This window comes from Ictidomys tridecemlineatus, chromosome 2, assembly GCF_052094955.1.
Source record: "Ictidomys tridecemlineatus isolate mIctTri1 chromosome 2, mIctTri1.hap1, whole genome shotgun sequence".
In the NCBI taxonomy this organism is placed as follows: domain Eukaryota; kingdom Metazoa; phylum Chordata; class Mammalia; order Rodentia; family Sciuridae; genus Ictidomys; species Ictidomys tridecemlineatus.
This window is the reverse complement of record NC_135478.1, coordinates 36,080,733-36,106,836: the sequence shown is the minus strand read 5'-3', so window position 1 is coordinate 36,106,836 and position 26,104 is coordinate 36,080,733. Positions and strand designations below refer to the sequence as shown.

Here is a 26,104-nt window from a genome sequence, read left to right as displayed (position 1 = left end):
TAAATAAAACCTGCAGGTTGGTAGACTGTTATGTAGTAGAAAGAATGGATGTTAAGACAACTGACTCAGCGTTGAATATTTTGTTGGGAGAATGCAGCTGCTTCTAGGTGAGTCATCTTAGATTGTGTCCCTGGTACAAATGCTTGAACTCCTCCAAGGTGGGAATGGCATCTTAATTGATAGTGGTAGCACAGTAACTTTTCTCAGGATTGATTTTGGAGCTTTTGTGAAGGAAGTTGGTTTTTGGGTAATTAATTACAACACTTTTTCTTAAAATTTTAATTTAATTTTTTACATAAATGGAATTATTTCTCTGGTTGTACATGATGTTGTAATTACAACACTTTCCATTGTTCATTTGTTGCTTTTTGACCAACTCTTAAGCCATCTGGATAGCTCTGCTTTCTAAAAGTTCATTTGGAAGCAGAGGTAGTTAGAAGACTTTGAACAAAAATGACTGATTCACAATGCTGGCCCTAGGAAAGTCTTATTTCAGGGAAAAAAGTCACTTTCTCATCTTTCTTTCTACTAAGGCTCTACTTTAGGAAAGACAAACAGCTGTGAGACATTCCTTAGGGAGTTTATTGAGGACTAAAAATATTGTTTTTTCTTTGTTTCCTGTACTAAGTGTAAAAAAGGTAACAGCTAACACCTAGAATTCCTAACGTGAACTTCAAATCTCTAGAAGTTTTATAAAGTCAGATGGCCCAGTAATGTGGCATTAGATAGACTTCCAGGTTAAAATGGTTTCTCTGAATTCACAGGGTATTGAAGATCTGGGGGCACTTGTGTCAAGCAGATGTCAGTCTTTACAACTGTGAGCCAATTTATGTTTGAATTTCCTGTAGCCATATTAAACTCCAGTTTACAAAAAGCTTATTAAAAATGTATACTTCTTTTCCTCTCTTTTCGTGATACTGGGGATTTATGGGGATTGATCCCAAGGGCATTCTACTGGCAGAGCTACATCCCCAGCCCTTTTTATTTTTAGACAGGGTCTCATTAAGTTGCTGAGGCTGGCCTCAAATTTGGACTCCTGCCTCAGCCTCTCAAGTCACTGGGATTAAAGGGCTGTGCCACTCTGCCAGGCAAAAATGCATGTTTCTGAGGGTAACTTCTCACCTTGGAAACATGGATTTTGAAAAAGCACTGGATAGCTTTGGTGGTAGATATTTTACATAATTTCTCTTGGGGTGAAAATAAGGCTGGGAAGATTTTTCTTTGTGTTTAGACTCTTAGGAGCTTTTAGATTTTAAAATCAGTGGTAGGTGAAAACTGTCCTTCGTCATTTCACTACAGCTGATGTAATTGACTTGTGACGGTGTTCCACAAACTTCATTGCATATCAAAATCATTAAGAGAACATATTAACATTTCAGATATACTAGAGCTGAGAAGAGGGGAACCTGAGAATTTACATTTTTGGCAGATTTCCAGGTGATAGCTGGTGCCCCAGGTCCCCACTTTGAGAATGATTGGTTAGTAGTAGGGACCATATTAATTGTGAAGCTCTAGCTTCCCTTTGGGCAGGTGAAATCGGCAAGACAGCACGTGGAGAGTGGCTCTAACTGTAAGAAAAGCAGATTGACACCTTCTACCTCCACTCTTTTTTTTGGGGGGGGGAGGATTATTACCTAGAGAGTGGGAATGGAAAATTTCTTTTTTTTTTATTGGTTGTTCAAAACATTTCAAAGCTCATGACATATCATCTTTCATACATTTGATTCAAGTGGGTTATGAGCTCCCATTTTTACCCCAAATACAGATTGCAGAATCACATCGGTTACACATTCACAATTTTACATAATGCCATATTAGTGACTGTTGTATTCTGCTACCTTTCCTATCCCCTACTATCCCCCCTCCCCTCCCCTCCCATCTTCCCTCTCTACCTCATCTGCTGTTGTTCAATTCTCTCCCTTATTTACCCCCCTTTTCCCTCACAACCTCTTCTATGTAATTTTGTGTTACATTGAGGGTCTCCTACCATTTCCAAATGCTTTCCCTTCTCTCTCCCTTTCTCTCCCCCCACTCGTCTCTGTTTAATGTTAATCTTTTCCTCATGCTCTTCCTCTCTGTTCTGTTCTTAGTTGCTCTCTATATCAAAGAAGACATTTGGTATTTGTTTTTTAGGGATTGGCTAGCTTCTCTTAGCATAATCTGCTCTAATGCCATCCATTTCCCTGCAAATTCTGATTTTGTCATTTTTTAGTGCTTCGCAATACTCCATTGTGTATAGATGCCACATTTTTTTAATCCATTCATCTATTGAAGGGCATCTAGGTTGGTTCCACAGTCTAGCTATTGTGAATTGTGCCACTATGATCATTGATGTGGCAGTATCCCTATAGTACCCTCTTTTAAGATCCTCATGGTATAGTCCGAGAAGGGGAATAACTGGATCAAATGGTGGTTCCATTCCTAGCTTTCCAAGGAATCTCCATACTGCTTTCCAAATTGGCCTCACCAATTTGCACTCCCACCAGCAGTGTACAAGTGTACCCTTTTCCCCACATCCTCGCCAACACTTGTTGTTTGACTTCATAATGGCTGCCACTCTTACTGGAGTGAGATGTCTACCTCCACTCTTGCTGGGCATGTACTGAGTGTGTATCATAATGAATGGGATTGTCCACATATTTATGTTTTTGCCTTTAAAAGTGAAATAAAGGTGAAATTCAAATGAAGTTGAATTTACACATATTAAATCTGTGTGTGATAAGAAGCATTGTTTCTTGGCAGAGTAGGGGTCCTTCTTCTCTTCTGAACTGTACTCAGACCACTTGAGAGTGGTGGCTGTGTTTTTTTCCTCAGGGATTTCCCAGACTGGATGTGTATATTGATGGCTAAATACATATATCATACCTAATTTCAGCATCATGGACTAAAAGTCGTTTTAAATTCCTCTGCTTGTTCTTTTCTTGTCTAAATTAAAATGTCTGTCTATTCTTTGGAATTGTTTTGGCCTCAACTTTTGTTTTAGTTGTCAATGGATCTTTATTTTTATTTGTGTGTGTGTGTGTGTGTGTGTATGTGTGTGTGTGTGTGTGTGTGTGTGTATATAGCTGAGAATTGAACCTACTGCCTCACACATGCTAGGCAAGCACTCTAGTACTGTGCTACATCCCCAGCCCTTGGCCTCTATTTTTGCTGTGTGTGTGTGTGTGTGTGTGTGTGTGTGTGTGTGTGTGTGTGTGAGAGAGAGAGAGAGAGAGAGAGGGAGAATGACTGGTAAATCATGGCGTCTCATCTGGGGGAAAAAAAAGAATGGGGAGTCATTTCTCTTTAGCAGAGGATATTTTTTTATTTCAGGATGAATTCTCAAATTGCATTTGTTACTTTGGAAAGGTGCAGAGTTCTCCTTTCTGCTCTATATAGACATTAAGACTGTTGTCAGGAAGCGGGTATTTTGTGTTACACTTGTGGCTTTCTGGTAATGTTTGTCACTGCTTAGGATTTGTCTGTATTAATGGATGTGGGCTCTATAAAGGTGGAAAAATAGGTCTTAAAAACAATTTATGACAGACTTATCTGTGAAGCATGTACAGAGAATTTACACTGTGTACCTGGTGCTCATGGTCTACTTGAGAAATAGATGGAAACAGGAAAACAGTAGTTTATATAAGATTTTAGGACAGTGATCAAAGAGATAATTAAACTTTCTATATGCTGCATACCAAAAAAGCCAATAAATATTTGTTGATGATGGAGGGAAGAAGAAAAGAAAATATGGTAGATCTTGGCAGGGAGGATGAGAATGACTTATTTTGCCTGGGATTTGGAAAAATACTGTATTTGGCCTTGAGGTTACTCCTGCAACCTTTTATCTTTTTGAGAAGTTGAAAATTATACCCTGGGAATAATTTTATGGGCTCTGTCTTAACCTGGGAGGTTCAGGCCAGTTTTCAGAGGATTGTGGGGTTTACATTGGTGAACTGGTAAACTGCATTTTGAGAGTAGGTTTGTGAAGAGTGCATTAGCTGCAGCCTTACTATTCTCATAGCCCGAGTTCTTCTTTCAAGCCTCTTTAACATGTACTATGAATAGTAAGTCAGAAGAACAAGTTGTGAGTCTGGATTCCTTAGGAGCTGCTCAGAGCCTGCAAGTCCAGTGGCAGAATAATGGGGTGGAGGAGGGAGAGGACTAGAGATTAGTGGATAGTCATAGAGGTCTTCAGAGAGCATCAAAACAAAAGGGAGCAACAAACATTTGGAAATTCCCTGTTGAGATATATCACTTTATCTGAAGATCCAAAGGTTACATCTGTTCCCTCCCCATCAACTGTGTTTCAGCCAAGTGCTCTGGAGGCAGATGATGAATTCATTGTTTTATGACACTGTTTGATGAGGGGATAATGGAGGAGGCAAGGAGAGGACCAGAACCAGATCTCTTTACAGCCAGAACAATTTGTTTACTGTAAGTTATGAAGTCACTCAGGGATGATTTTCAGCCCTTTTAGGAAAAGAGTGGAAAATGAAAGGCTTTAGGTTTGGGTCTGTGTGTACTCAGAGAAATCAAGCCCGCAAGGACCTTCTCACATTTTAAATCAGTGGGAGTTACCTGTGCTTTGACCTTCGTGGAACAAAAGGGTAGTAGGAAATAAAGGAATGGGTTCCTTTTTACTTTGTAATGTAAGCAAACATTTAATACTAGTAACTTGTTTCTAAAGTGAGTGACCTAAATTAGTATGTTCAGATTTGCAAAAATAAAAAAATGCATATTGTGTTTAACTGTCTGATTTCCTTGTTTTCTAGGAGGTGTGATCGCCTATATCAGTTCTTCCAGCTCGGCCTCTAGCCCTGCCTCTTGTCACAGTGAGGGTTCTGAGAATAGCTTCCAGTCCTCCTCCTCTTCTGTTCCATCTTCTCCAAATAGCTCTAATTCTGATACCAATGGTAATTCCAAGAATGGGGATCTCTCCAATATTGAAGGCATCCTGAAGAATGACCGAATAGATTGTTCCATGAAAACAAGCAAATCGAGTGCTCCTGGGATGACAAAGAGTCATAGTGGTGTGACAAGTAAGTGATTTAAATATTTTGAAGGTTGTTGCCATTAATTGCAGGTGGGGCTTATTTGATCAACTTTCATTTGGGGGGGTCAATATATTTCTGAGTATAATTTTCATTCCCTTCTGGATAATCATAGATCAGTAGAGAAGAAATCAGCAGAGATTTTAAAAGTAATAGTCTAGGGGCTGTCAGTGTAGTTATATTCTCTGCCTGAACATGTTTCTTAAAGGGTATCCCATTTTATCACATATCTTCCTATTTGACTCCTAGTGTTGAATCTTGTTTTTCGAACAAAAGACTAAAAAGAATTGTGGGACAGGGTTTAGTTTCTTGAAGTTGGAGTTGGGAATGCTTAGGATTAGACTACAAAGCAGGATTGGGATAACCAGTGAGAAGTGGATCTGGGTTCCTGAGTGAGTGTGGAAGTAGCAAGCACCGGCAGAGGGAAGGGTCAGAAGGAGTGCACTTGGCTGCTCCCGTAGTTGAGTGGAATGAGTGCAGCTGCCTGTGGAGACATCCTTGCACATCTTTTATTGATTGATTTCTCTGCTTAAAAATCTTAATTTTTATCCAGAGAATTAGTTTTTTTTTTAGTTCTGATTGCATATCTGCTGCAAAGCAACTACAAATTTACAAAATTTGAGAGTATGTTTAAAATTTATCAAGAAGGGGGGGGAAGTTCTCTAAGTTTTTGGCAGTTCTATAAGCTGTATTTAAAAGAAAACCATGGCTGCATGTAGGGCACACACCTATAATTCCAGCAATGTGAGAGGCTGAGGTAGAAGAATCACAAGTTCCAGGCCAGCAAGGACGCATGCAACTTAGCAAGGACCTATGCAGCTTAGCAAGGCCCAGCCTCGAAATAAAAAACAAAACGGACTGGGGATGTAACTTAGTGGTAAAGCGCACCTGGGTTCAATCCCTAGTATAAAAAATAAAAAAAGAAAGAATACTATGATTTACTCTTTTATTAATTTGGTGAGGAGATTTTTCTTTTACATTATGAAAGCAGATATGTATTTTTCATGTTGAGTGAAATAAAATATTCAATTGGAAAGAAAATATTTTTTTAAGTTTTTCTTCCAGCTCTTCACTTCGTGTCTGTTTGTGCTCTAGAATTTAGTGGCATGGTTCTACTGTGTAAAGTCTGTGGGGATGTGGCATCAGGATTCCACTATGGAGTTCATGCTTGTGAAGGCTGTAAGGTAAAACATGCTTTTGTTTCCTTAAACTACTGATTCTGGGGTAAAATAAATTGGGGTTAGATTTGCAGATTCCCTCATTTGAATATCTGGGAGGGAAAAAGAAGTCAGCTGTTTCTCTCAAGTATTATGCATTTATGTAGTGTCTAAATGTAACTTGTTTAGAAAAATATTCTTAATGCAGTGAAAGCATTTCTTTTTTCTTTAAAGTATTGATCAAAATACATTTGCCATCTCAGTTAGGCTTACGGTGTGAGCCAGGTGCACCAAACTGTGTCAGGCACAGTTCTGGCAGTTTGGGAAGCAGTATGGAGCAAAACAGGCAAGGCACTGTTATTACCTTGTTGAACTTCATTTAAACAGAACTTTGAAGTAGGTCTTGGTTCTGTTTGTGTTGTTATAACAGAGTAGCACAGCCTGGGTAATTTATAAAATTTGTTTGGCTGAGAGTTTTGGATGTTTGGAAGTCTCAGATCAAGGGATTTAGTCTGGTGAGGGCCTTTTTCTTACATAATGATGTAGTGGAAAGCGCTGTAGAGGGAGAGAGGGAGGAAGAGCAAGCAGAAATGTGAGCATGAGCATGAGAAGGGGCTGGACTCACTTTTATTACAAACCCACACCCAGGATAACAACAAAGCCCATCCCTGAAGGCAGAGCCCTCATGACCTAATCACCAATTAAAGGTCCCACCTCTTGACACTGCTGTGAGGGGGATTAAGTTTCTAGCAAATGAACTTTTGGGGTGTCGCATGCAAACTGTAGCAGGTCTTGGATACATTGATATTCTGATATGTCAGGTACTGGGAGCTGGAAATAATGATTCCTAGTTACTTGTAAAAATATAGTATCTTAAACAAGTGAGTACAATCTTGAGCACTTGGGAATGTAGTTAATTTGCAAGTTGAGTATTTCTTAGCTATCACTAGTAGGGCGTTGGTCAGATAATTCCAAAAAGAGATAAGTCTGTCTTGAGTTTATCCCAGGAATCAGTCAGTCAACCAATAGTTTTTCTCCCTGAGTCTCTTTAATATATGGCACAGTCCTTTCTCCTGTTATCAAAAATTAGCATGATGAAGACACATGTTCTTGTTGTTCTTTTGACTTAAGGCCAGAAGCAGAAATCCAGTTTGGCAGGATGTGGTGGGTGAACAAGATAATGAATGTACATGATGAAAGAGGAAATCTTTTCTAGGGTGGCTCAAAGTAAATTGGAGTTTGAGTTTGATTTAGTTTTAATGACTAAGTCTCTTTTCAAGGTTACTTACTATTTTCTATTGGCACATCTCTTTTCTACTGTTTCAAAAATCATATAATATGTATACACTTACAAAAATGTGAAGTAGCTATGAGGCAGGTATTATTTTCTCTTTATAGCAAGAAAATAAAAGCCCAAAGTGAATGAAATTCACTGTGTGTTCTTGATAAATGCATATGCCTATTTAGTACCCTTTTAAAAAGTGTTTAACTTAGCTCTTACATGTTCAAGTGTGTAATATAACCGTCACAAAATATACAAACATGATATCCCACAAGTACTGGTTAAAGATGAAATGTGTAGTCATTTATAATATGCAGGGAAAATGCAGTTTAAAATGAATTGGTAGCTGGGTGCAGTGGCGCAGGTCTGTAATCCCAGCTCCTGGAAGGTGTGAGGCAGGAGGATTGCAAGTTTGAGGAAGTCTGGACAACATGGTAAGACCATGTTCCCTGTCTCAAAATAAAAAATAGTAAGGTCTGGGGATGTAGCTCAGTGGTAGGGCACCTCTGGATTCAACCCCTTGTACAGGGGAAAGAATAAAAAGAGTGTGGTAATTGTGTTCTTGAGTTTTCTGTTTTCTGGGGAACCACTAAGCCAGAGTTCTTTGAGGACCTGTCAGGGCATGTACTTAAATTCTGTGTGTAGTGAAGGTAGCAATTTGTAGTCCTCTAGCTGGGAATTGTCTTTCCTTGGGTGGTAACTGGCCAATGGGTGCATGATGAAGACCTGTTGCTGACACTAGCCAGGTACATCTGGCTGATTCAGGAAAGACCAATCTCTACCAACGTAATTCAGGGTTCTGGTGAGGGAATTATAGCTGTCAAACATATTTCTCTACCAATCTTATAAGAATCAGTCATTTCTATTTCAAAAGTTTTAGAATTTGTATGTGAGTAGAAGTATGAGATGGCAGATGTGGCCATAGGTGGGGACTTGGTAACAGGGTACCAAGTGGTGAAGGGGGACTTTGGGTCTGTGCAGAGAATCCTTATGGGGAAGAAAAACTTGGTTAGGTCAGTGTATAGACAGCACCTGTTTATCCATAACACTAAGAATCCAGATGATTCTGTGTGTCAATATTATATTTCCCTTTGTCCTAAGCTGAAATTATTTCCCAGGTAGCTAGTCTCATAATAGATAGGTGAGGAAGCAGTGCTTTTGTGGAGTTCATCTGGATGTTTTTAAAGGATGGGTAAATCTTCCTTTGTTCGTAGGGTTTCTTTCGGAGAAGTATTCAGCAAAACATCCAATACAAGAAGTGCCTGAAGAATGAAAACTGCTCTATAATGAGAATGAATAGGAACAGATGTCAGCAGTGTCGCTTCAAAAAGTGTCTGTCTGTGGGAATGTCAAGAGACGGTATGTTTCTAGTTTAAAGAATGTTGTTGAAGTGTATGAACCTGGGCTTTTATTCCTCAGAAGGAACCAGGGCTGTCAGCCAGTTACTCATAGCACTCTTGTGTTCAGGGTGAAGCAGATTTTAGGAGGCACATTTCGATTCCTTGTAGGACACTAAATTCATTAAATTCAGTTTTAGCATCATCATCTCAAAACAGATTTTGACTTAATTTCTTTTTTTGATGGTGTTACTTCTTATAAAAACCCATTTTTACCCACTAAACAATTTGAAGACTTTTTCTAAGACAAAGATTTGGTTTCTCTTCACATAGGAATTTTGGACTCTTCTTCATTTCTTAGGATTACTGAGGAACCCATTTCTTATGTGAATTGTCTATAATTTTTTTAGCCTGAGATGAAAATATGCTTTGGTATACAGATTCTGAACACATGCAGAAGAGATGCAAAATTGAAAGAAATTTTGGGACCTGAAATGGAGGTAGTTGCTCAATTCTGGCATAATCCATTTTCATTGAAAAGAAAAGTGTTTATCTATGGAATTCTTAGTGGTATCTATGTTTGATATGATTGAAGATTTGACTCTTCTCTTATAGTTAGGGAAAATCATTTCTGGATAATGTCTTTCTGTAACATGATAGAGGAATGTGAGGTTTTCAGAGGCCTTAGTCTAGTGTGGATAGTTAGGAACTGCTGAGCAGTCCTATTTATCTAGAGAGGAGTATTTTGGCAATCCCTCTGATTACTCTAACTCTAATATCCTCAGATACAGAAATTGAATATTGCAATGAGGAATTTGTAGAATAAGAGATTTGAATAATTAATTTTTTTCAGTTGCCTGGAATTTTGTAGTATTTGTAAGACTAGCACTATAAAAATAGTGAATGGAGCCAGGTGTGGTGGTGCACACCTAACACCAGAGGCTGAGGCAGGAGGATCACAAGTTCAAGGCTAGCTTCAGCAGCTTAGTGAGACCATGACTCAAAATAAAAGATACAAAAGGGCTGGGTATGTAAAGCACCCCTGGAGTCACAGTCCCTAGTGGAGGGGGGGAAAGAGAGAGAAATTGTGAATAGATATGATTGCCTCAAAAGAAGAAAACCAATAGTCATTTGTGAGGGAAGGAGTAAAATATGAAACATGATAAAATTGTTTGTCTTTGATAATGTTATTGTCAGAGGCTACAATTAGACTAGCAAGGCTTTCTTGCTAGGTAGGTATAGAATTTTTATTATCTTTAATTAAATATTAGATTAGAAAATAGCTTTCCTTTGCCTTGGAGTTAGAATTATTAGGGACCACATACCTCCTAAGGCTAACTTCTAAAACAATGGCAGGTGACTGATCTAATTTTTGTTTATTCCATTGATTTTAATTAAAACCCAGCAAATGTATTTTCCAATAACTACATTTCTGTTGATTGTATGTGTGTGTGTTTTAAAGTGATTTTCTTTCTTAGGAAGCCAAAAATGATAATGTGCTTTTAGGGCACAGATAATTTAACATTTAGGTTCTTGAGAGTAAGCTTACAAGTGTGAATTGATGAGTTAAGCATTTTGGGAGTGTTTGTGCCTGCTGGGTCTGGTCAGTGTTCCTGGTCACGGGTCCTGAATCCCTCAGGCCTGCCTGAAAACAGCGTCCTCAGCCTTGTTAATAGGTGCAAGTTAGTAATGCTGGTCTGTTTCAAATTGTGGTTTTTATTAGTTAATTTTATATTTCTTTCTTACGTTTTATTTGTAAAATACCTAGGAAATAAATCTCCTTTGTTTTGATTTAGAAGAAGAATAGAAAAATTTCCTTCTGTTTCCTATTTCCTTTGGAACATCAATACCAAGTTTAGAAAAATTTGGTCCAGAGACGTATAGATGTTCTTTATTTGTATGACTAAAGGCCTTAACTATCAGAGATAATTTTTTTGTACTAAGAGATCTTACTTAGAATTTAGATGTTAAATATCTTTTTCTTTAATAGCTGTTCGGTTTGGTCGTATTCCTAAGCGTGAAAAACAGAGGATGCTAATTGAAATGCAAAGTGCGATGAAGACCATGATGAACAGCCAGTTCAGTGGTCACTTGCAGAATGACACATTAGTAGAACATCATGAACAGACAGCTTTACCAGCCCAGGAACAGCTGCGACCGAAGCCCCAGCTGGAGCAAGAAAACATCAAAAGCTCTCCTCCTCCCTCTTCTGACTTTGCAAAGGAAGAAGTGATTGGCATGGTGACCAGAGCCCACAAGGATACCTTTATGTATAATCAAGAGCAGCGAGAAAACTCAGCTGAGAGCATGCAGCCCCAGAGAGGAGAGCGGATTCCCAAGAACATGGAGCAGTATAATTTAAATCACGACCATTGTGGCAATGGGCTTAATAGCCATTTTCCTTGTAGTGATAGCCAGCAGCATCTCAATGGACAGTACAAAGGGAGGAACATAATGCATTACCCAAATGGGCATGCCATTTGTATTGCAAATGGACATTGTATGAACTTCTCCAATGCTTATACTCAAAGAGTATGTGATAGAGTTCCAATAGATGGATTTTCTCGGAATGAGAACAAGAATAGTTACCTGTGCAACACTGGAGGGAGGATGCATCTGGTATAGTGCAATCAATTTTTTGCTCACCTTGTATCAAGGAAAGCTTTGAAGGTTTTCTTTTATGTGGGGATGTACCAACTTGGGAGGTGGGTCAGAAAGCCTAAGAAATTGATAGAGTTGATTTTGTATAGTATTTAGGTCAAAGAATTTAATAAATAGCCTCTGTGGAATGCTAATTTCACACAAGGCTAGGTATAAGCATATGATTTAATTGATACTGTGATTGGGATTAAGATTTCATGTACCATTCATACAGAATTGGGCCTTTAATTCTTAGAAATCCCTTTGAAAGTTTAAGTAGCGTGATTAATTAGTACCGTATTAGCTTTGGGATTTTTATCCAAAGGACTGATCTTTTAGCTTTCCATAGTCAGAAATTCTTTGATTTTGGTGGAGAGAGGTTTTGTTGTTAATTTTTTTGAGATGGAATCCTGCTTTGTTGCCCAGGCTGGTCTTGAGCTTCTTGGCTCCTTAGCCTTCTTAGCTGGGATGACAGGCATGTGCCATCCTAACCATTATTATGCAGAAAGGTCTTTGAATATAGAATATAGATGATTTACTATTTGAGAACTTAGGAATATTTCAATTTAATAGGCTAACGTAAGGATTTTCTCAGCTTTCATTCTGTGAGATAAGTTAATGCTATTCATATCATTTAAATTTTTTCATCAAATAACATTCTACATGAAAATACAGTGTTACTATTCTGCCAAAATTTCATCAAAAACAACAGTACTACACCATTTCCAGTTTAAACCATGAGGTCCTTTGATAGTGCTTGATATTATTCTACCACCAGGTAATTAAAGTCGTCTTTTTTCATTTTCAAAATAGTTGACTCTACTCCAGTTTTTTTGTCCTTTATAAATATTCAGTTCCAGAATCTGTGTGAAAGATAGACTTATATTTTGTTAAGCCTTGTGGCTTCCTTGAAGAAGGAAACATTCCTAAGCATTCAGGGGTTCTGATTTCATGGTTGTCCTCCATGGTTTTAGAATTGTCCCGTTCTAGGATCTCAAATTGATTAATGAAAATTGAAAGTCTGGTTACTGATAGAATATACAGTACATGTTTCATTATAGGTCCCTCCTGACTTCCTGGCTTCCTATTTTTCCCTCCCTTAGTCTGCATTTAGAAAGTACACCTTGTGTCTGTAGTCATTCTTAATTGAACAGTGGAGGTCAGTGATCGCATCATTGTTTATGAAACAAAAAGGGCAGTGACCTTGTCTAAAAAATGGAACACCTTACTGTCTTCCTCCTGGAAATCACAACATTGTAATTTTGCCTTTTTAGAAATAAGTGAGTTTAAAATAACTTGAGTTGTAAGCCTGTTACTGCCAGCTATGTATAGATAAGTCACCAAACCTTTTAGAGATCATTGCCTCATCTAAGAAATAATTATGGACTGGGGTATATCTTTGTTAGAACTCTTGCTTGGCATGCGTGAGGCCCTGAGTTTCATTCTCAGCACTGGGCTGGGCGGAGGGTGGAGGAGTTAGTTATAACTGGTCATAACTAACAGAGTTGAGAATCAAATATACGTCAGTTTGTTTTTTAAAAAACCTAAAGTACTATATAGCAGCATAAGGTGGCAGCAGTGTTAAAAAACTCTTAAACCTGTGCAGTAGATTTTTGTGATAGATTATAGGTAGAATTTTTGCTTAGCCAACTCTTTTTATAGTAAATTAATTATTACTTAAATTGGGTTGCTGTAAGACTTTCTTTTTCTTATGTGAAGGTTGTAATACCTCTATTTTTTAAATGTTTGCACACCTTTCATTGACTAGAATTTATTTTTACTGTAAATTGACAATGTGCATTTGTATCTGTTTATTGCCATGAGGCTTCCTATATTAAGGTGTGAGCCGCAAATGGAGAATTTCTCTGTAGATTTTACTTGTGTTTGGGGGCTGTTTTCATTGTAGGGTTTTTGACATCTGAGACACTACTCTTGAAATTTCTTCATCACCTCTTACAGTTAAAGAGTTTTTCTGTTTTGTGTATACCAGGTTTGTCCAATGAGTAAGTCTCCATATGTGGATCCACATAAATCAGGGCATGAAATCTGGGAAGAATTTTCCATGAGCTTCACTCCAGCAGTGAAAGAAGTGGTGGAATTTGCAAAGCGTATTCCAGGATTCAGAGATCTCTCTCAGCATGACCAGGTCAACCTTTTAAAAGCTGGGACTTTTGAGGTAGGTTTTAGTTATCCTAAATATTTATATAGGACATGTAGTATTTCATTTTCTTTGGTGTTTTCATTCTTTTCTATAAGTATTTATAGTTCATGATCTGAAGCTACCAAGAAAAGAATAACCATCTCAGGGTTTTGGTAAGAAACTAGGTGAATCTAGAGTTACTTGTGACTTAGAGACTCTGTATCCCTAGCATATAAACTCCCAAGTTCTCTTATTAGTTTTAGGGGTGGACTGGTGGTTTCTATAGTGTTACACATCTACTAATAGCCTAGTTTGGTGTTTCCTATGTTCAATCAGAATCAGAAGGGAGAACAGAATATGGTTTTTGTTTTTTAGGAACTTGTAGAATATTTTCAGGATTTATCATGTCTGTGTGCCATTTCAGATCCTTTGGGCCTCACCTTGCTTTAAGATCCTTGGCTAATTTTTCTACTCCTGTTTCTTCTGTGTTCAGCCTGGGCTTGAGGCAGCCATTGCTTCCCACCTGGGTTGGACCTGGTGAGCTGGTACCTTTTATTCTGTCTGCTCCAGGGCTTCCCTGTTGCTTGCTGACGTGTGAGAAGCCTTGGGACCTGCAAAACTCTGAGATTAAGCAAAAACTCTGAGATTTGGGGGGTGGTAGAAAGTTGATGTCTGCTGGGCCAGATCTTTGAGCCTTTGATCAGCAGGATAAAGGAGCCTGGGATGGTCCCACAAGATGGAGCTGTCAGTTGTACTTGCTGTTCAGTGGTGGCCTGCTCAGTAATACATACTTTAATATTTGCTTGCTCTCTTTCTCTGTCTCCTTTCCCTCATTTCTGTTTTCATATGTGCTTGTCTACAGTCCACAGAAGCTTTTGCCCCAGGCTGTCTTTTCTGGAGCACCTGGACTAGAACAGAAAAGACATTTTCATAAATAAAATACTTACAGAGTAATTAAAAAGTAGCACTTACAGGATAGGCTTTTTTTTTTTTTTTTTTTTTTTTTTTAAGGAGAACTTTAAACTTAAGGTTTAAAGCCAGAAGGGAAATCAGTGATCAAGTTCAGTTCACTTGTTTTGAAGAGGTAACTACAGCCCAGAGAGGCCAAGAGACTTTTCTTGGATTACCAGTAAATTCATAACACATCCAGGATTAGAACACAAATCCCAGATTCCAGGACTGTATTCTTTCCACCTTGTGATTTGTCTTGGAATTGCTGTATTCTAAGGTAACAACATTTTCATGGAGGTTCACTTCCTTTTGAACTGTCTTGAGTAAAACAAGTCCTTGCTTGGGAGGATTGCAAAAGGAAGATGTTTGTTCAGTGTTCGTTTGATTATGAGAGAAATGTATGACATAGATGTCACCAGTTAGTGTAACGGAGGGAATGCTGTAGGTGAGTAATGGGATTGTTCACTGATTTGGTTTGAATGACAATCATAACTTGGCATTTAGAACACTTTTATTGTGATAGTTATCTTGTGTGTGGTCTCTCTGGGTTATGGTTTCTTGGAGTAGCCTAATTAGAGTGCATCTGCTGTGTTTGCCTTGTCTGCATTTGGTGTTTTGATGTTTCCAGATGTTGCTGCATTGAAATATTATTATTTTTACTTTGGGTACAGAGACCGAGTGATGTATTTGATAGTCTAGAGTTTATTTAATGCTTTTGGTCAGGCCCTATTTTAAAATGTCTTGGTGTTATTGACTGCTTTAATTTTATATTTGTGTTTCAGAAATCTTTAACTATTAGAGTTTCAGAGTATCATAGGATTCAAGTATTTTGCCTTTGGTTGCTGAATTTCTCTTGATGTTCTCCTTGGAATATTTATTGCTTTGGTAGAGAAATTATGTTAAAGTGTTTTCTAGCTAAAAATAAACTTTTTTCCCCTTTACAGCTTCCTTTTTATTATATATATGTGTGTGTGTAGAATGTTTCTTAACTGACTTGAATACTGTTATTTCTTAGTATTACTATTGAACTTCTCCAAATACATTCAAGTCTTTTCCTTTTTTCAGGTTTTAATGGTACGGTTTGCATCATTATTTGATGCAAAAGAGCGTACTGTCACCTTCTTAAGTGGAAAGAAGTATAGTGTGGATGATCTACACTCAATGGGAGCAGGGGATCTGCTAAACTCTATGTTTGAATTTAGTGAGAAGCTAAATGCCCTGCAGCTTAGTGATGAAGAGATGAGTTTGTTTACCGCAGTTGTCCTAGTATCTGCAGGTAAGCAATCTGATTCTAAATTGTGACACAACTAGAACATAAGTGACCAAGAATGGAGAAGGTGGCAGTTAACTAGGTCATAGCAAGCTATATAGAGGAAATAAGTCCTTTAAGGAAAAGTGGTATATTACATGAATCTGTTATTTCTGTGTAATTAATTTTTTAATAATGACAGTACAAATCAAATAATGTTTAAATTTGCATTTACCACTAGTAGTTTTTAGTGTTCATAAATTTTGCAAGTGTAAAACTTTATTTCACAGATTTTATTTTTTGGAACATTATGTATTGCCAAGTAGGTAGGTAGTTCAAACATGAATCTTGAGTTTTAATTATAATGTGGGTTACTTGAAAATGTTAAAGGCATCAAGAACAAATAAACATGATTATATTAAGTTGTGGTTTCAGCCCAGCTTTGCTGAATTTTCTGTGTGAATTGGTAAGTAATTTTATCCTTTGGATCTTGGTTTCCTCATCCTTTTAACGGAAAGGGATTTCACTATGTGAACTTATCGTGGTGTCAGGCACTGTTTGAGTGATCAAGGTTTCTGAGTCCTTACATTTAATGCCTATTTATGTGAGTCATTTATGATGTTTCTGAATTTCCCTGCCATCTTGAATTTATATTGCAGTTGTATCAAACTAAAATTTTTTTCAGTTTAATAAAGACAATAGCTAGTAAGACACAGATAGTATACAATAGCAAATTGGAAGTTGAGACTTTGATTTTCCTGGGAAGCATCTATATAAGTGCCAGCATTTTTAGGTATCACCTTCATTTTAAAACATTTTTTGGACATTTTACAATATTTTGATCTCTTAAATTTCCCATTTGTTTCCTATTCTGTAAAGCATCCTAGGTGTTAGACACTGTGAGGGTTATAAATTATGGCCTCTGATTTGATGGCTAAGTTATAATAAATCTGTGTATCTCAAAGGGCTTTATATTCAATAGATAAATAAAGACTTATGCCATTTGGAAGTACAATTTGGTTGCTTTTTTTGATAAGCTCTACCTGGATAACTAGAAGTGCATTTATAATATGGAATAGTGTGAAAGTCAATAGGGGATGCCTGTTTCCCATTAACCTTGTAGTTCCTCTTGCATTGTACCATTTTTGCAGAATCTCTTGATTAGTAATTAGAATTGATTTGAGTTGACATCAGATTAATTTTTGTGAAACCAGAGATGTAATCAATACTAGTTAAATTCTTCATCTGATGAATACACTCTGTGGTAGGTTCTCAGGGAAAACAAAAAACAATAAGACACAAGCTTACTCCCAAAGTGTTTGTGTTCTGTTAGGAGAGACACAACTAACACACAAGCCTTTTGGGTACTAAACTGCATAGTTTTTTTTTTTTTTTTTTTTTGGCTGAGAGGGCCAGGAGTTAAAAGAAAGGAAGATGAAATGATCAGAGAAGGCTTTGAGGGGAAGATGGAAGTGGAGCTAGAATTTGAAGGTATTATTAAAATTTTCTTTGTGGAAAGATGGAAAGGCTTGGAAATGCATGAGATGGGTCAGAGGAAGGGGCAGGTGGCCAGAGCCTGGGGTGTCTGTCAATTAGAGGAACAGAGGGCTTGAGAGTTAGGGGAGCACGAGCTGGTGGGCTACTAGCTATGAGAATGAAGCCGGAAGTTTTAACAGATCTACAGGCAATGCAGAGTCTGTCACCTCTTCAATAGGGGAGTGATTGGGCATGAACATAGCAGTGCTTAACATTATTTCTGCCTTTTTATCATGGGTAGATTAGATAGGAAAGTCACTGCTGGCGAGTTAGGTTGAGAGGATGCAGAAGCGATAGAAATGAGGCAGCAGAATCAGTGCCTCTGGAACAGGGCAGGGACGAGGTGCTAGAAGGGACCAGGTCCTGGAGGTAGTTCAGAGAGAGACAGGAAAGCGAAGGGAGCTCTGTGCTGGAGCCATGCTACTTCACTTATGTTTTCCACTAGGCACGTGTTTTTATTTTGTTTTAATCTTTCAAAAAGGACTTTCCCCTCTGATTCTAAGATTGATATGGATTATTTGAAAAATTAGAAAATATTACGATGAAAATAGCATTACCAAAAAAGATCTCTATTAATTTTGGTGTCTTTATCAAACATTTACCTAGCCCTTCATCTCTCTATTTACCTATTTATTGAAATAAAATATTTGAAATGTTAAGCAGAAAGACTGATTTTAAAAGAACGCAACACATTCTCATTTTTTTTAATATTTATTTTTTATTTTTTGGTAGGCGCAACATCTTTGTTTGTATGTGGTGATGTGGATCAAACCCGGGCCGCACGCATGCCAGGCGAGCGCGCTACCACTTGAGCCACATCCCCAGCCCACATTCTCATTTTTGTTATGTCTATATTTGAAGATATACAAGCATACACAAATGCATTTTTCACATCAGATTTAAATTTTTACTACTGAAAAATCACCTATTTGTAAAGTGGGAAAATGAGATTAAAAAAAGTCTCTGCTTTTTTTCTCTAATCTCAACTTTATTCATCTAAGTACATTAATATGTTCCTTCACTTCTACATTGTCTTTCTTGGGTAGTCTTGGTAGAGTTTTTCCATTACAGAGTATCTTCCTTCCGCTATATCTTAAGTGTCTTCTATACCATGGTTTCTGTGTAATTAGGAATCAAAATATTTATGTCCTGTTCTGGAACTGATTGCTTTACACACTTCATTTATCAACTTCAAAGTTGGAATGTTAAAAGTCATATTTGTAGAATAAATGGTATGTAAATAGTGCTCATAGTATTCACACAGTGGGCAATGAAATGATAGTCAAGCTATAATGCACATATGATTATGTCATAATGAACCCCACTATTAGGTATAGTTATAGTGCACTAATAAAAACATTTTTAAAAAATGACATAAATCTGTGCCCCAAACTGCTCTAGCCTGGATGGGGAGTGTTCCATGTCAAGAAACAAATAGATTGTTTATATTCTCTTCATTATAGTTTTGCTTCTTTTTTGAATAGCTTTTTGTTTTCCTTAGAATCTCTAGTTGTCTCTGTTTTTTTTTTTTAAACTTCATTTATGTAAAAAAAATTTTGATGATGTTAGAAGAAATGCTAGCTAATTTCTAGGTCTCCTTGTATAATTCTATTTTCTAAGGACCTCTCATGTGAGCCTAGGACATGTTATCCTTAGTCATACAGGCAAGGGATTTGAGATAGAAGGGTTAAATGATTTACCCAAGGTCACATTTCTAATAATTGGCTAAGCAGGTGTTTGAGCTTCCAGTGCCTGGCTTCAAAGCCTTCCCACTGTACTGCTTATGAAGAAATAGCTCTAGCTGCTAAGGGAGAGGGGAATCTCAACATGACCTTGTCTGTGAGATTGGAAGAATCCTGATGCCATTGAAGGGGAGTTACACCTGGAAGGTAAGTTTTTTTCAGGTTGTGTGAAGTGACAGCGATACTTTTTGGTTGAAGGTTAGGGACCAGCATGTCAGTATTTGGCCCAGACTCTTCTAGATAGAGATTTCAGTTGTCTTTATAGATGCATCCTGGAGGAGGTTGGTGAGGTGTACAGGCTTTTGGGAGTGGCAGGAAGAACCAGCTGAAGAAGCGGGGACAGATGTGAACATGTCACCTAATTCAGTGCACTGTTTAGAAGATGGGTTTCCACTTCAGTCTGTGCATTCAGTGTTACAGTCTATAGCAGATTGTTGTTTATGGTCCAGCCAGATTTATCATTGGGTCCTTTGGCCTCAAAATCATAAAGAACTTGGTTTTAGAAGTTGAGGCTTTTGAGCCAAGTGTGGTGGCACACACCTGTAATTGCAATGGCTTGGTCAGGAGGATCAGGAGTTCAAAGCCAGCTTCAGCAACTTGTTGACTCAGAGAGACCCTGACTCAAAATAAAACACAAAAAAGGACTGGGGATATAACTCAGTGGTTAAATGCCCTTGGGTTTAATTCCTGGTACCAAAAGAAAAGAAAGAAATCAAGGCTTCTGTAAAATGTAATTTGATTTGCATTTTAGTATAGGCATCCATTTCCCTGAGTTCTGAGCTGTGGAAACAAGCATAGGTCATCTAAACCCAAATATTAACCAAAGGACCAATTTATTCATGATCTAGTTCCCACTCAAACAGTTTTACCTCCTTAGCATTGGTTTCTCTCTTTGTCCGTGTTGGTTATTTTGAGGGGAACGCTGTCATTCTTTTCTGGTATGGTAATTACCTATGATAAGATCCAAAATATTATATTCTGCTAAAATGTAACCTCCTTAAAAGGAAAGGATTTTGGTTTGTTTTGTTCATTGCTGATTTCCAAGCACCTAGAAGAGTAGCCAGCACATACATTCAGAGTTTGGCTAATGATTTGATAAGTTACAAAGATGTTTATAAAACAAAACAAAACAAAACAACAATTGAATATCAAGGCAAAACAGATTCTTGGAAGCATTATGGAAAACTTTATTTTTGCAAAGATAACTTTTTATCATTGGCTACAAGATGCCAAGAGAAAGAGGTTTTTTTGTCTTAATAGTTTTATCTGAAAAATTCTGACTCCTCATATCAGTAATCGGTATTCAATTTGTTTCTTTTTGCATAAGAGTTGACATAGTTATGATTTCAAATTTTGTTATGTATAAGGTAAACTCAGTAGGCATGGTGATGCATCTTGTAATCCCAGTTACTGCTGAGGCAGGATTGAAGTTCAAGGCCAGCTTGGGTAACTTGGTGAAACCCTGTCTCATAATAAAAAAGGACTGGTATTGTAGCTCAGTAGAAACCCTGCCTAGCATGTGCAAAGCCCTGGATTCCATGTCTAGTATGTCTTCCTCTCCCATCTTTTACAGAAAAAGATAAGCCTTTTTCATCATGTTTCCTGTGCATTTTCTGTATCACACTCCCTCCCCACTTTATTATTAAATTTTAGTACTTATTCTAAATGCTTACATTGCAGTGGACTTTTTAAACTACCAGTGTTAATGCAAGACATCCTCAGTATCCTTGTGAAAAATGATAGGGTATGAATGACCAAAGTAGTTTGCCTCCTTGTAGAAGAGAAATCTTTTTCATGTTAATTACAGCTGCCTTTTACTGGGGACCATTGCATATTTCTTGTGCACTACTGCCTCCTTTTGTAAAGAGAGGAAATAACTTGCTGATGAAAAAAGCCTATGGGTTGACTACATATGGTTTGACTAATTTTGAGATACTTTATTGCTGGTTTATTCTAAATCACTAATTAACATTTTGCATGGCAAGCTTAGTAAACATAGTCTTGCTAAATGAAAGTGAATGTAGTGTAATATAGCTAGTATAATAAAGTTGCATGGTGTATTATCTATTACTGCATAATAAATTATCCCAAAACTTAGTGCCTCATGAATGCAAATGGCGAATGCCTGTAATCCCAGCAGCTTGGGAGGCTGAGGCAGGAGGATCATAAGTTCAAAGCCAGCCTTAGTGAGACCCTCCCTAAGCAACTTAGCAAGACCATGTCTCTAAATAAAATATAAAAAAGGGCTGGGGATGAGACTGGTTAAGTGCCCTTGAGTTCAATTCTCAGTAAAAAAACAAACAAACAAATAAATGTTTTTTATCTTACTTTTTTTGAGGATTGGGAATATAGGTGTGGCTTAGAGACAATTCCCCGGCTCAGGGTTTCTTAGGAGGTTGTAGTCAAGCAGAGGCCCCTGACCTCATTTGAAAGCTAGGGGAGGAAAGGCTCTGCTTTCAGGGTTATGTGGTTATTGACAGGATTCAGCACCTGGAAAGCTATTGTGCGGGACCTCTTGTTTCCTTGTGGCCTGTTGGTTGGAGACCCATCTAAGTTCCTTACCCCGGAGGCCTCTTCATAGGGCAGCTCACAAGTGTGGTAGCTGACTTTTCTTAGTGAGATGGATACCTAAGATGGAAGTCACAGTTTTTATAACCTAAACTTCTCTGCCAGAGTTTTATTCATTAGATATGATTCAGCTAGTCTAGCCCATGAAAGAGGATCGGATTACACAGGGTATGAATACCAGGGGAATTATTAGAGGTTATTTTAGAGGGTCCCTGCATTTCACGTGTGGAATTTGGCTTATATGTATTAAAAATATATTTCTGTATCACATTATTCATTTTATCTTGGCACTTGGAAAGCCATTGACATCACAGATGGCATCTGATTTAATAGATCAAAACTTCTTGTTTTATGTGAACCAAAATTCCAAAGCACTAAAGAATTTTGATTTATCAAATATATTGTGTGATACGTGTGCATTTTAATACAGTTAGAAAACTTGCGATTAGACTGAAAAAATTTTGTCGGATTATCTTTTGCCTTTGTTTTAAAGTATAAAGACCTTGTTTGAATTTGTTAGTAAGATTGATGAACAAGAATTGTATTTTTATTTATTGTCAATAATATATCCTCTTCCTTTCTGTTTCTGTATTCCTTACTTCCTGTTAGATCGATCTGGAATAGAAAACGTCAACTCTGTGGAGGCTTTGCAGGAAACCCTCATTCGTGCACTAAGGACCTTAATAATGAAAAACCATCCAAATGAGGCCTCTATTTTTACAAAACTACTTCTAAAGTTGCCAGATCTTCGATCTTTAAACAACATGCACTCTGAGGAGCTCTTGGCCTTTAAAGTTCATCCTTAAGGCCTTTGTTTATTTCAACATGAACTGATGCTAACTGTACATTTTGTGCTAAAATGCTTATTTATATGTGTATACCATATGTGGAGATAGAAAAGACCTTTAAGACAATACAAGATTGTAGGCTATCTCTGTAATCATACAGTAGCTGTTTGGATCAGGAACTCTTCAGCTATGATTAGACATTGACTGCATCTCCCCAGTAGACCAATCAGCTGTGTTGCACTTAAACTGGAGAAGTTACACTGAATTATAATCACACTGAATGTTAGACTTTTTCATCTGCCAAAACCAAAAACCATTTTAATCTCCCTGTGATATACATATAACGCACAATCACAAGTACAGGAGGATGTAGAAATTGTTCCTTTGTGGTAGAAGTTGTGTTTAATGTTGGAAATATTGGTATCACCACAGGACTGTTAGATCTGGTTATCAAAGACTTTGGGAGCTGGGAGAGCTTAAAGTTTGTATTTTACTCTGCCACTGTTAAAGTGTATGATCTTGGGCAGGTACTTGGTTGTGGAAAATGAGAATTGATAGTGTCTTCAGTGCCCAACCTCACAGAGATACTAAAAAATGTCTTTAAAACATATTTACCTCTTGGGAGATAGGCACTATGTAAATAAGGTAAAATGTTTGTTATTACAGTTATTCATAATGATATTCTTTTCTGAGCATTTCTGGGAAACCATTTCACACTTCACACCAGTCTATTTAGGGTTCCTGCATATGTGTGGGTATCCTACTGATACATACATTCAGAGTTTATGGATACATCAAATACATAGTATGTGTACATAGTATGTATGTGAATAGTTATACATAAATATATTTCTTCACAATATTTTAAACTGTGAAGAACTTTATCATACAATAAACTTAAGAGGTGTCAAAAGACCCAAATTAGGTGCATTTTACTTGTTGATGATAACATAACCATTGCTTTAAAATGTTTAGATGGTAGAATATTGAATTTATGCTCTATTTTTGTTTAAGCGACACTTAATGTAAAAGTGCAACAGGCAGTCAAGTCCAAATTTTAAAAAAGTGCGTATTTTAGAGTTCATCTTTGGTAAAATCTTTGGTTCGAGGTACTAGTTCTTTAAAAGTTCATTCAGATTCTTACCTTGTGCTATAAGGTTGCATTGCTGCCCCTCGTACACATGCTGCAGCTTGATGATATGATAAAGAATTTTGGTTCTTTCTGGAGAACTAATTAAGGAAACTGTTTACTATGTGGCACGTGTGCTTGTGTGTGTTTGCACACGTGTGTGTGTGTGTCCTGAGTTCACGTGTTGTTTTTTTTTCCCCTCATAAATAACACTACAGGGATTTTTGTCAATTAGATTTAATCTATAATTTGGAATCATTTATTGTGTGACCTACAGGCTTAGAAATGGCATAGTCAGAGACTGATCCACATGTCTAATGGCTTTATTAAATACTTAAGATCAGTCTCTGTTTATGGCAGTGGGAGAAATAGCCAAAGTTCGAGAATTTTATGTATGTTTTTCTGTTTCCCTGAAAAATAGAAATTAATTGGACTTTTTGGGTAGAGATTACCTTCTTTATAATGTTTGGATTATATAAAATTGTAAAATGTTAAGAGCTCGCTTTACTGCACTAAGCCTGTTACTTTCCTGACATGCGAACAGAATGCCTTATTTTGTAATATTGTTTAACTTGTTGCTACTGGGATTTGAATTTCTGTGGCACTTGTTAAATAATTTTTAAAAAGATAAAACCTCTCATTATAACAGAGGAAAAGTAATGGTGATGTCTGTAACACAATACAAACCACAATTGTGATTTACCTTAAGTAGGTATGACTGTTATGGAATATACAGTTATAGTTTTTGTGAATTCTTACATGATAGCATTATCTTTTTATATTTTTTTCCCTAAGATAAACAGTTGCATAGTTTTCTTCTATGAGGGATAGAAACAGCTTTTTGAAATAATATTGAAAACCTCAAAGATCACGTTCTTAAGTTTTGCCTTTTGCATAAGCCTCTTTATTACATGTATCTTTAAGACCATTAAGTCTTTAGGAATGTGTAACCAGAACTATGTTAGTATTGCTTGTAAAACTTTAGTTAGGTTTAATATATACATGTATGCATCCACATGTAGGCATATAGATTCTCATTTTGTCTTGTAAAATTTTATTTGAATAAATTCCTCCTGTAGGTAATGGGAAACAAAATTAATAGTTCATATACCACTCATAGCCTTTCTCATATTTGAAAATAGCCCAGTATATAAAACTTCTAATTCTAAAGTTAAACCAGCAGCCTATTACAAGCACATTCTTTGATTGAGTCATGTTACAGACTTGTTAAGTGCAAAGAAGACAACCAGTGTAGGGAACTTCTGAGTCTGTGGGACACTGTTGATTAATAATGTACTGTACGATTTAAGTGATGCTTTAACTCTGATTTTACATTTTAAAGTTAAAATGTGGGCATTATGTCAGCAAACTTAAGGGCATTATGTCAGCAAGCTAAAACATTTTTTTCCCCCTGTGCTTTTAATGTATGTCTATGTGATCTGAGAGAGGACTCCAGGATTCAGAGAGAAATAGCTGAGGGTAAGGAGAAACATCTTGGGATGAAGCTTGTCCTTATGGTGATAGTTTAATTACAGATTAAAAAATTAGAAGGAAATTTCAGTGGATTAAGTGTATTGCTTTCATATCTACATTTCAAGAAATTACCATTGTAACTTGATAAGAGGTGATTTATTTTATGCAAACATCATCGCAAAGCAAGGTGTAGAAGCTCAGCTAGATTTATTACTGTGCACGAGAGTAAATACCTATCTCAATTATTCTTTTTCTTTTCCAATATAAAGTTTGCTGAATGTACAAGAAGAGTTTATCACTTAGGATATAGAAATTTTTTTTAGGGGTTGGGGGGAGGGACTCTGTCAGAAAATTGTTACCTGTAAACAAAGACTGTATTGATTTGATCCAAAAAAATAAAACTTGAAACTATTCTTGAACTAACATAAAAAAATGAAATAAAGCGGCTATTGTTTTAAAAAGATAGAAAATATATTGTCGACAGGATATGAGTTGTTTATTTTCTACATACTGTAATTGATGAGGACATGGATAATATCTTCATGTTTCTGAGAAGTAATATGTACATGGGGGGAGGGGATAATAAATATTATTTCTAACTGAGTGGTGTTTTGTGTCTACCTCCCTTGACATTTTATAAAACCATTTATAATTTAATTTACTGAGCTAATCTTTCCCCTGAGCATAGCAGAAAACCTGACTCAGCATGGGGAAATGGATATATGCTGGGCTTTTTTAAGAAAGATTTCAGAGTTTAGAGTCCAGCAAGGAAGGACTGCTGCCGTTCTCTGTAATGTCAACTGAATCATGGACCACTGTATCTGAGGAGGTCTTTCTCTTTGGGTGGGGAAGAAGAGGAGGAGGTGCTTGATTGGCCTTGGCCATGAAGTGAAGTGCCTCCAGGAGACAGCCTTCCCTGCCCTTCCTCACAGCTGCCCATGCCAGCTGCCCATATCAGGGCGGTTGCTTAAATGGGTAATGCCCACTGTTTTCTGTGGATATTAATTGATGTTAGGTGGGAGAAATAGGGTCCTTGATCAAATACATTTGGAAATGCTGGGTTAAATGAGGTGGCTCAG

General features: G+C 37.2%; 1 protein-coding gene across 3 annotated transcripts in view; it reads left to right on the top strand.

The window, feature by feature from the left end:
• The window catches only part of Nr1d2 (nuclear receptor subfamily 1 group D member 2), a 30,465-nt gene extending 4,837 nt beyond the window's left edge, over window positions 1–25,628 (top strand). Inside the window, exons 2-9 of one of the 3 annotated variants that reach the window (XM_078038296.1) lie at window positions 4,293–4,416; window positions 4,755–5,021; window positions 6,129–6,217; window positions 8,687–8,831; window positions 10,800–11,428; window positions 13,440–13,625; window positions 15,606–15,816; window positions 22,245–25,628. In XM_078038296.1, coding sequence (XP_077894422.1) covers window positions 4,964–5,021; window positions 6,129–6,217; window positions 8,687–8,831; window positions 10,800–11,428; window positions 13,440–13,625; window positions 15,606–15,816; window positions 22,245–22,441 — 1,515 coding nt within the window. In that variant the 5' untranslated portion in view covers window positions 4,293–4,416; window positions 4,755–4,963 and the 3' untranslated portion in view covers window positions 22,442–25,628. Of the gene's footprint in view, window positions 1–4,292; window positions 4,417–4,754; window positions 5,022–6,128; window positions 6,218–8,686; window positions 8,832–10,799; window positions 11,429–13,439; window positions 13,626–15,605; window positions 15,817–22,244 lie in introns of those variants that run through there. The other 2 variants (XM_078038295.1, XM_078038297.1) reach the window with 2 other exon arrangements.
• The last annotated feature ends 476 nt before the right edge of the window (window positions 25,629–26,104 follow it).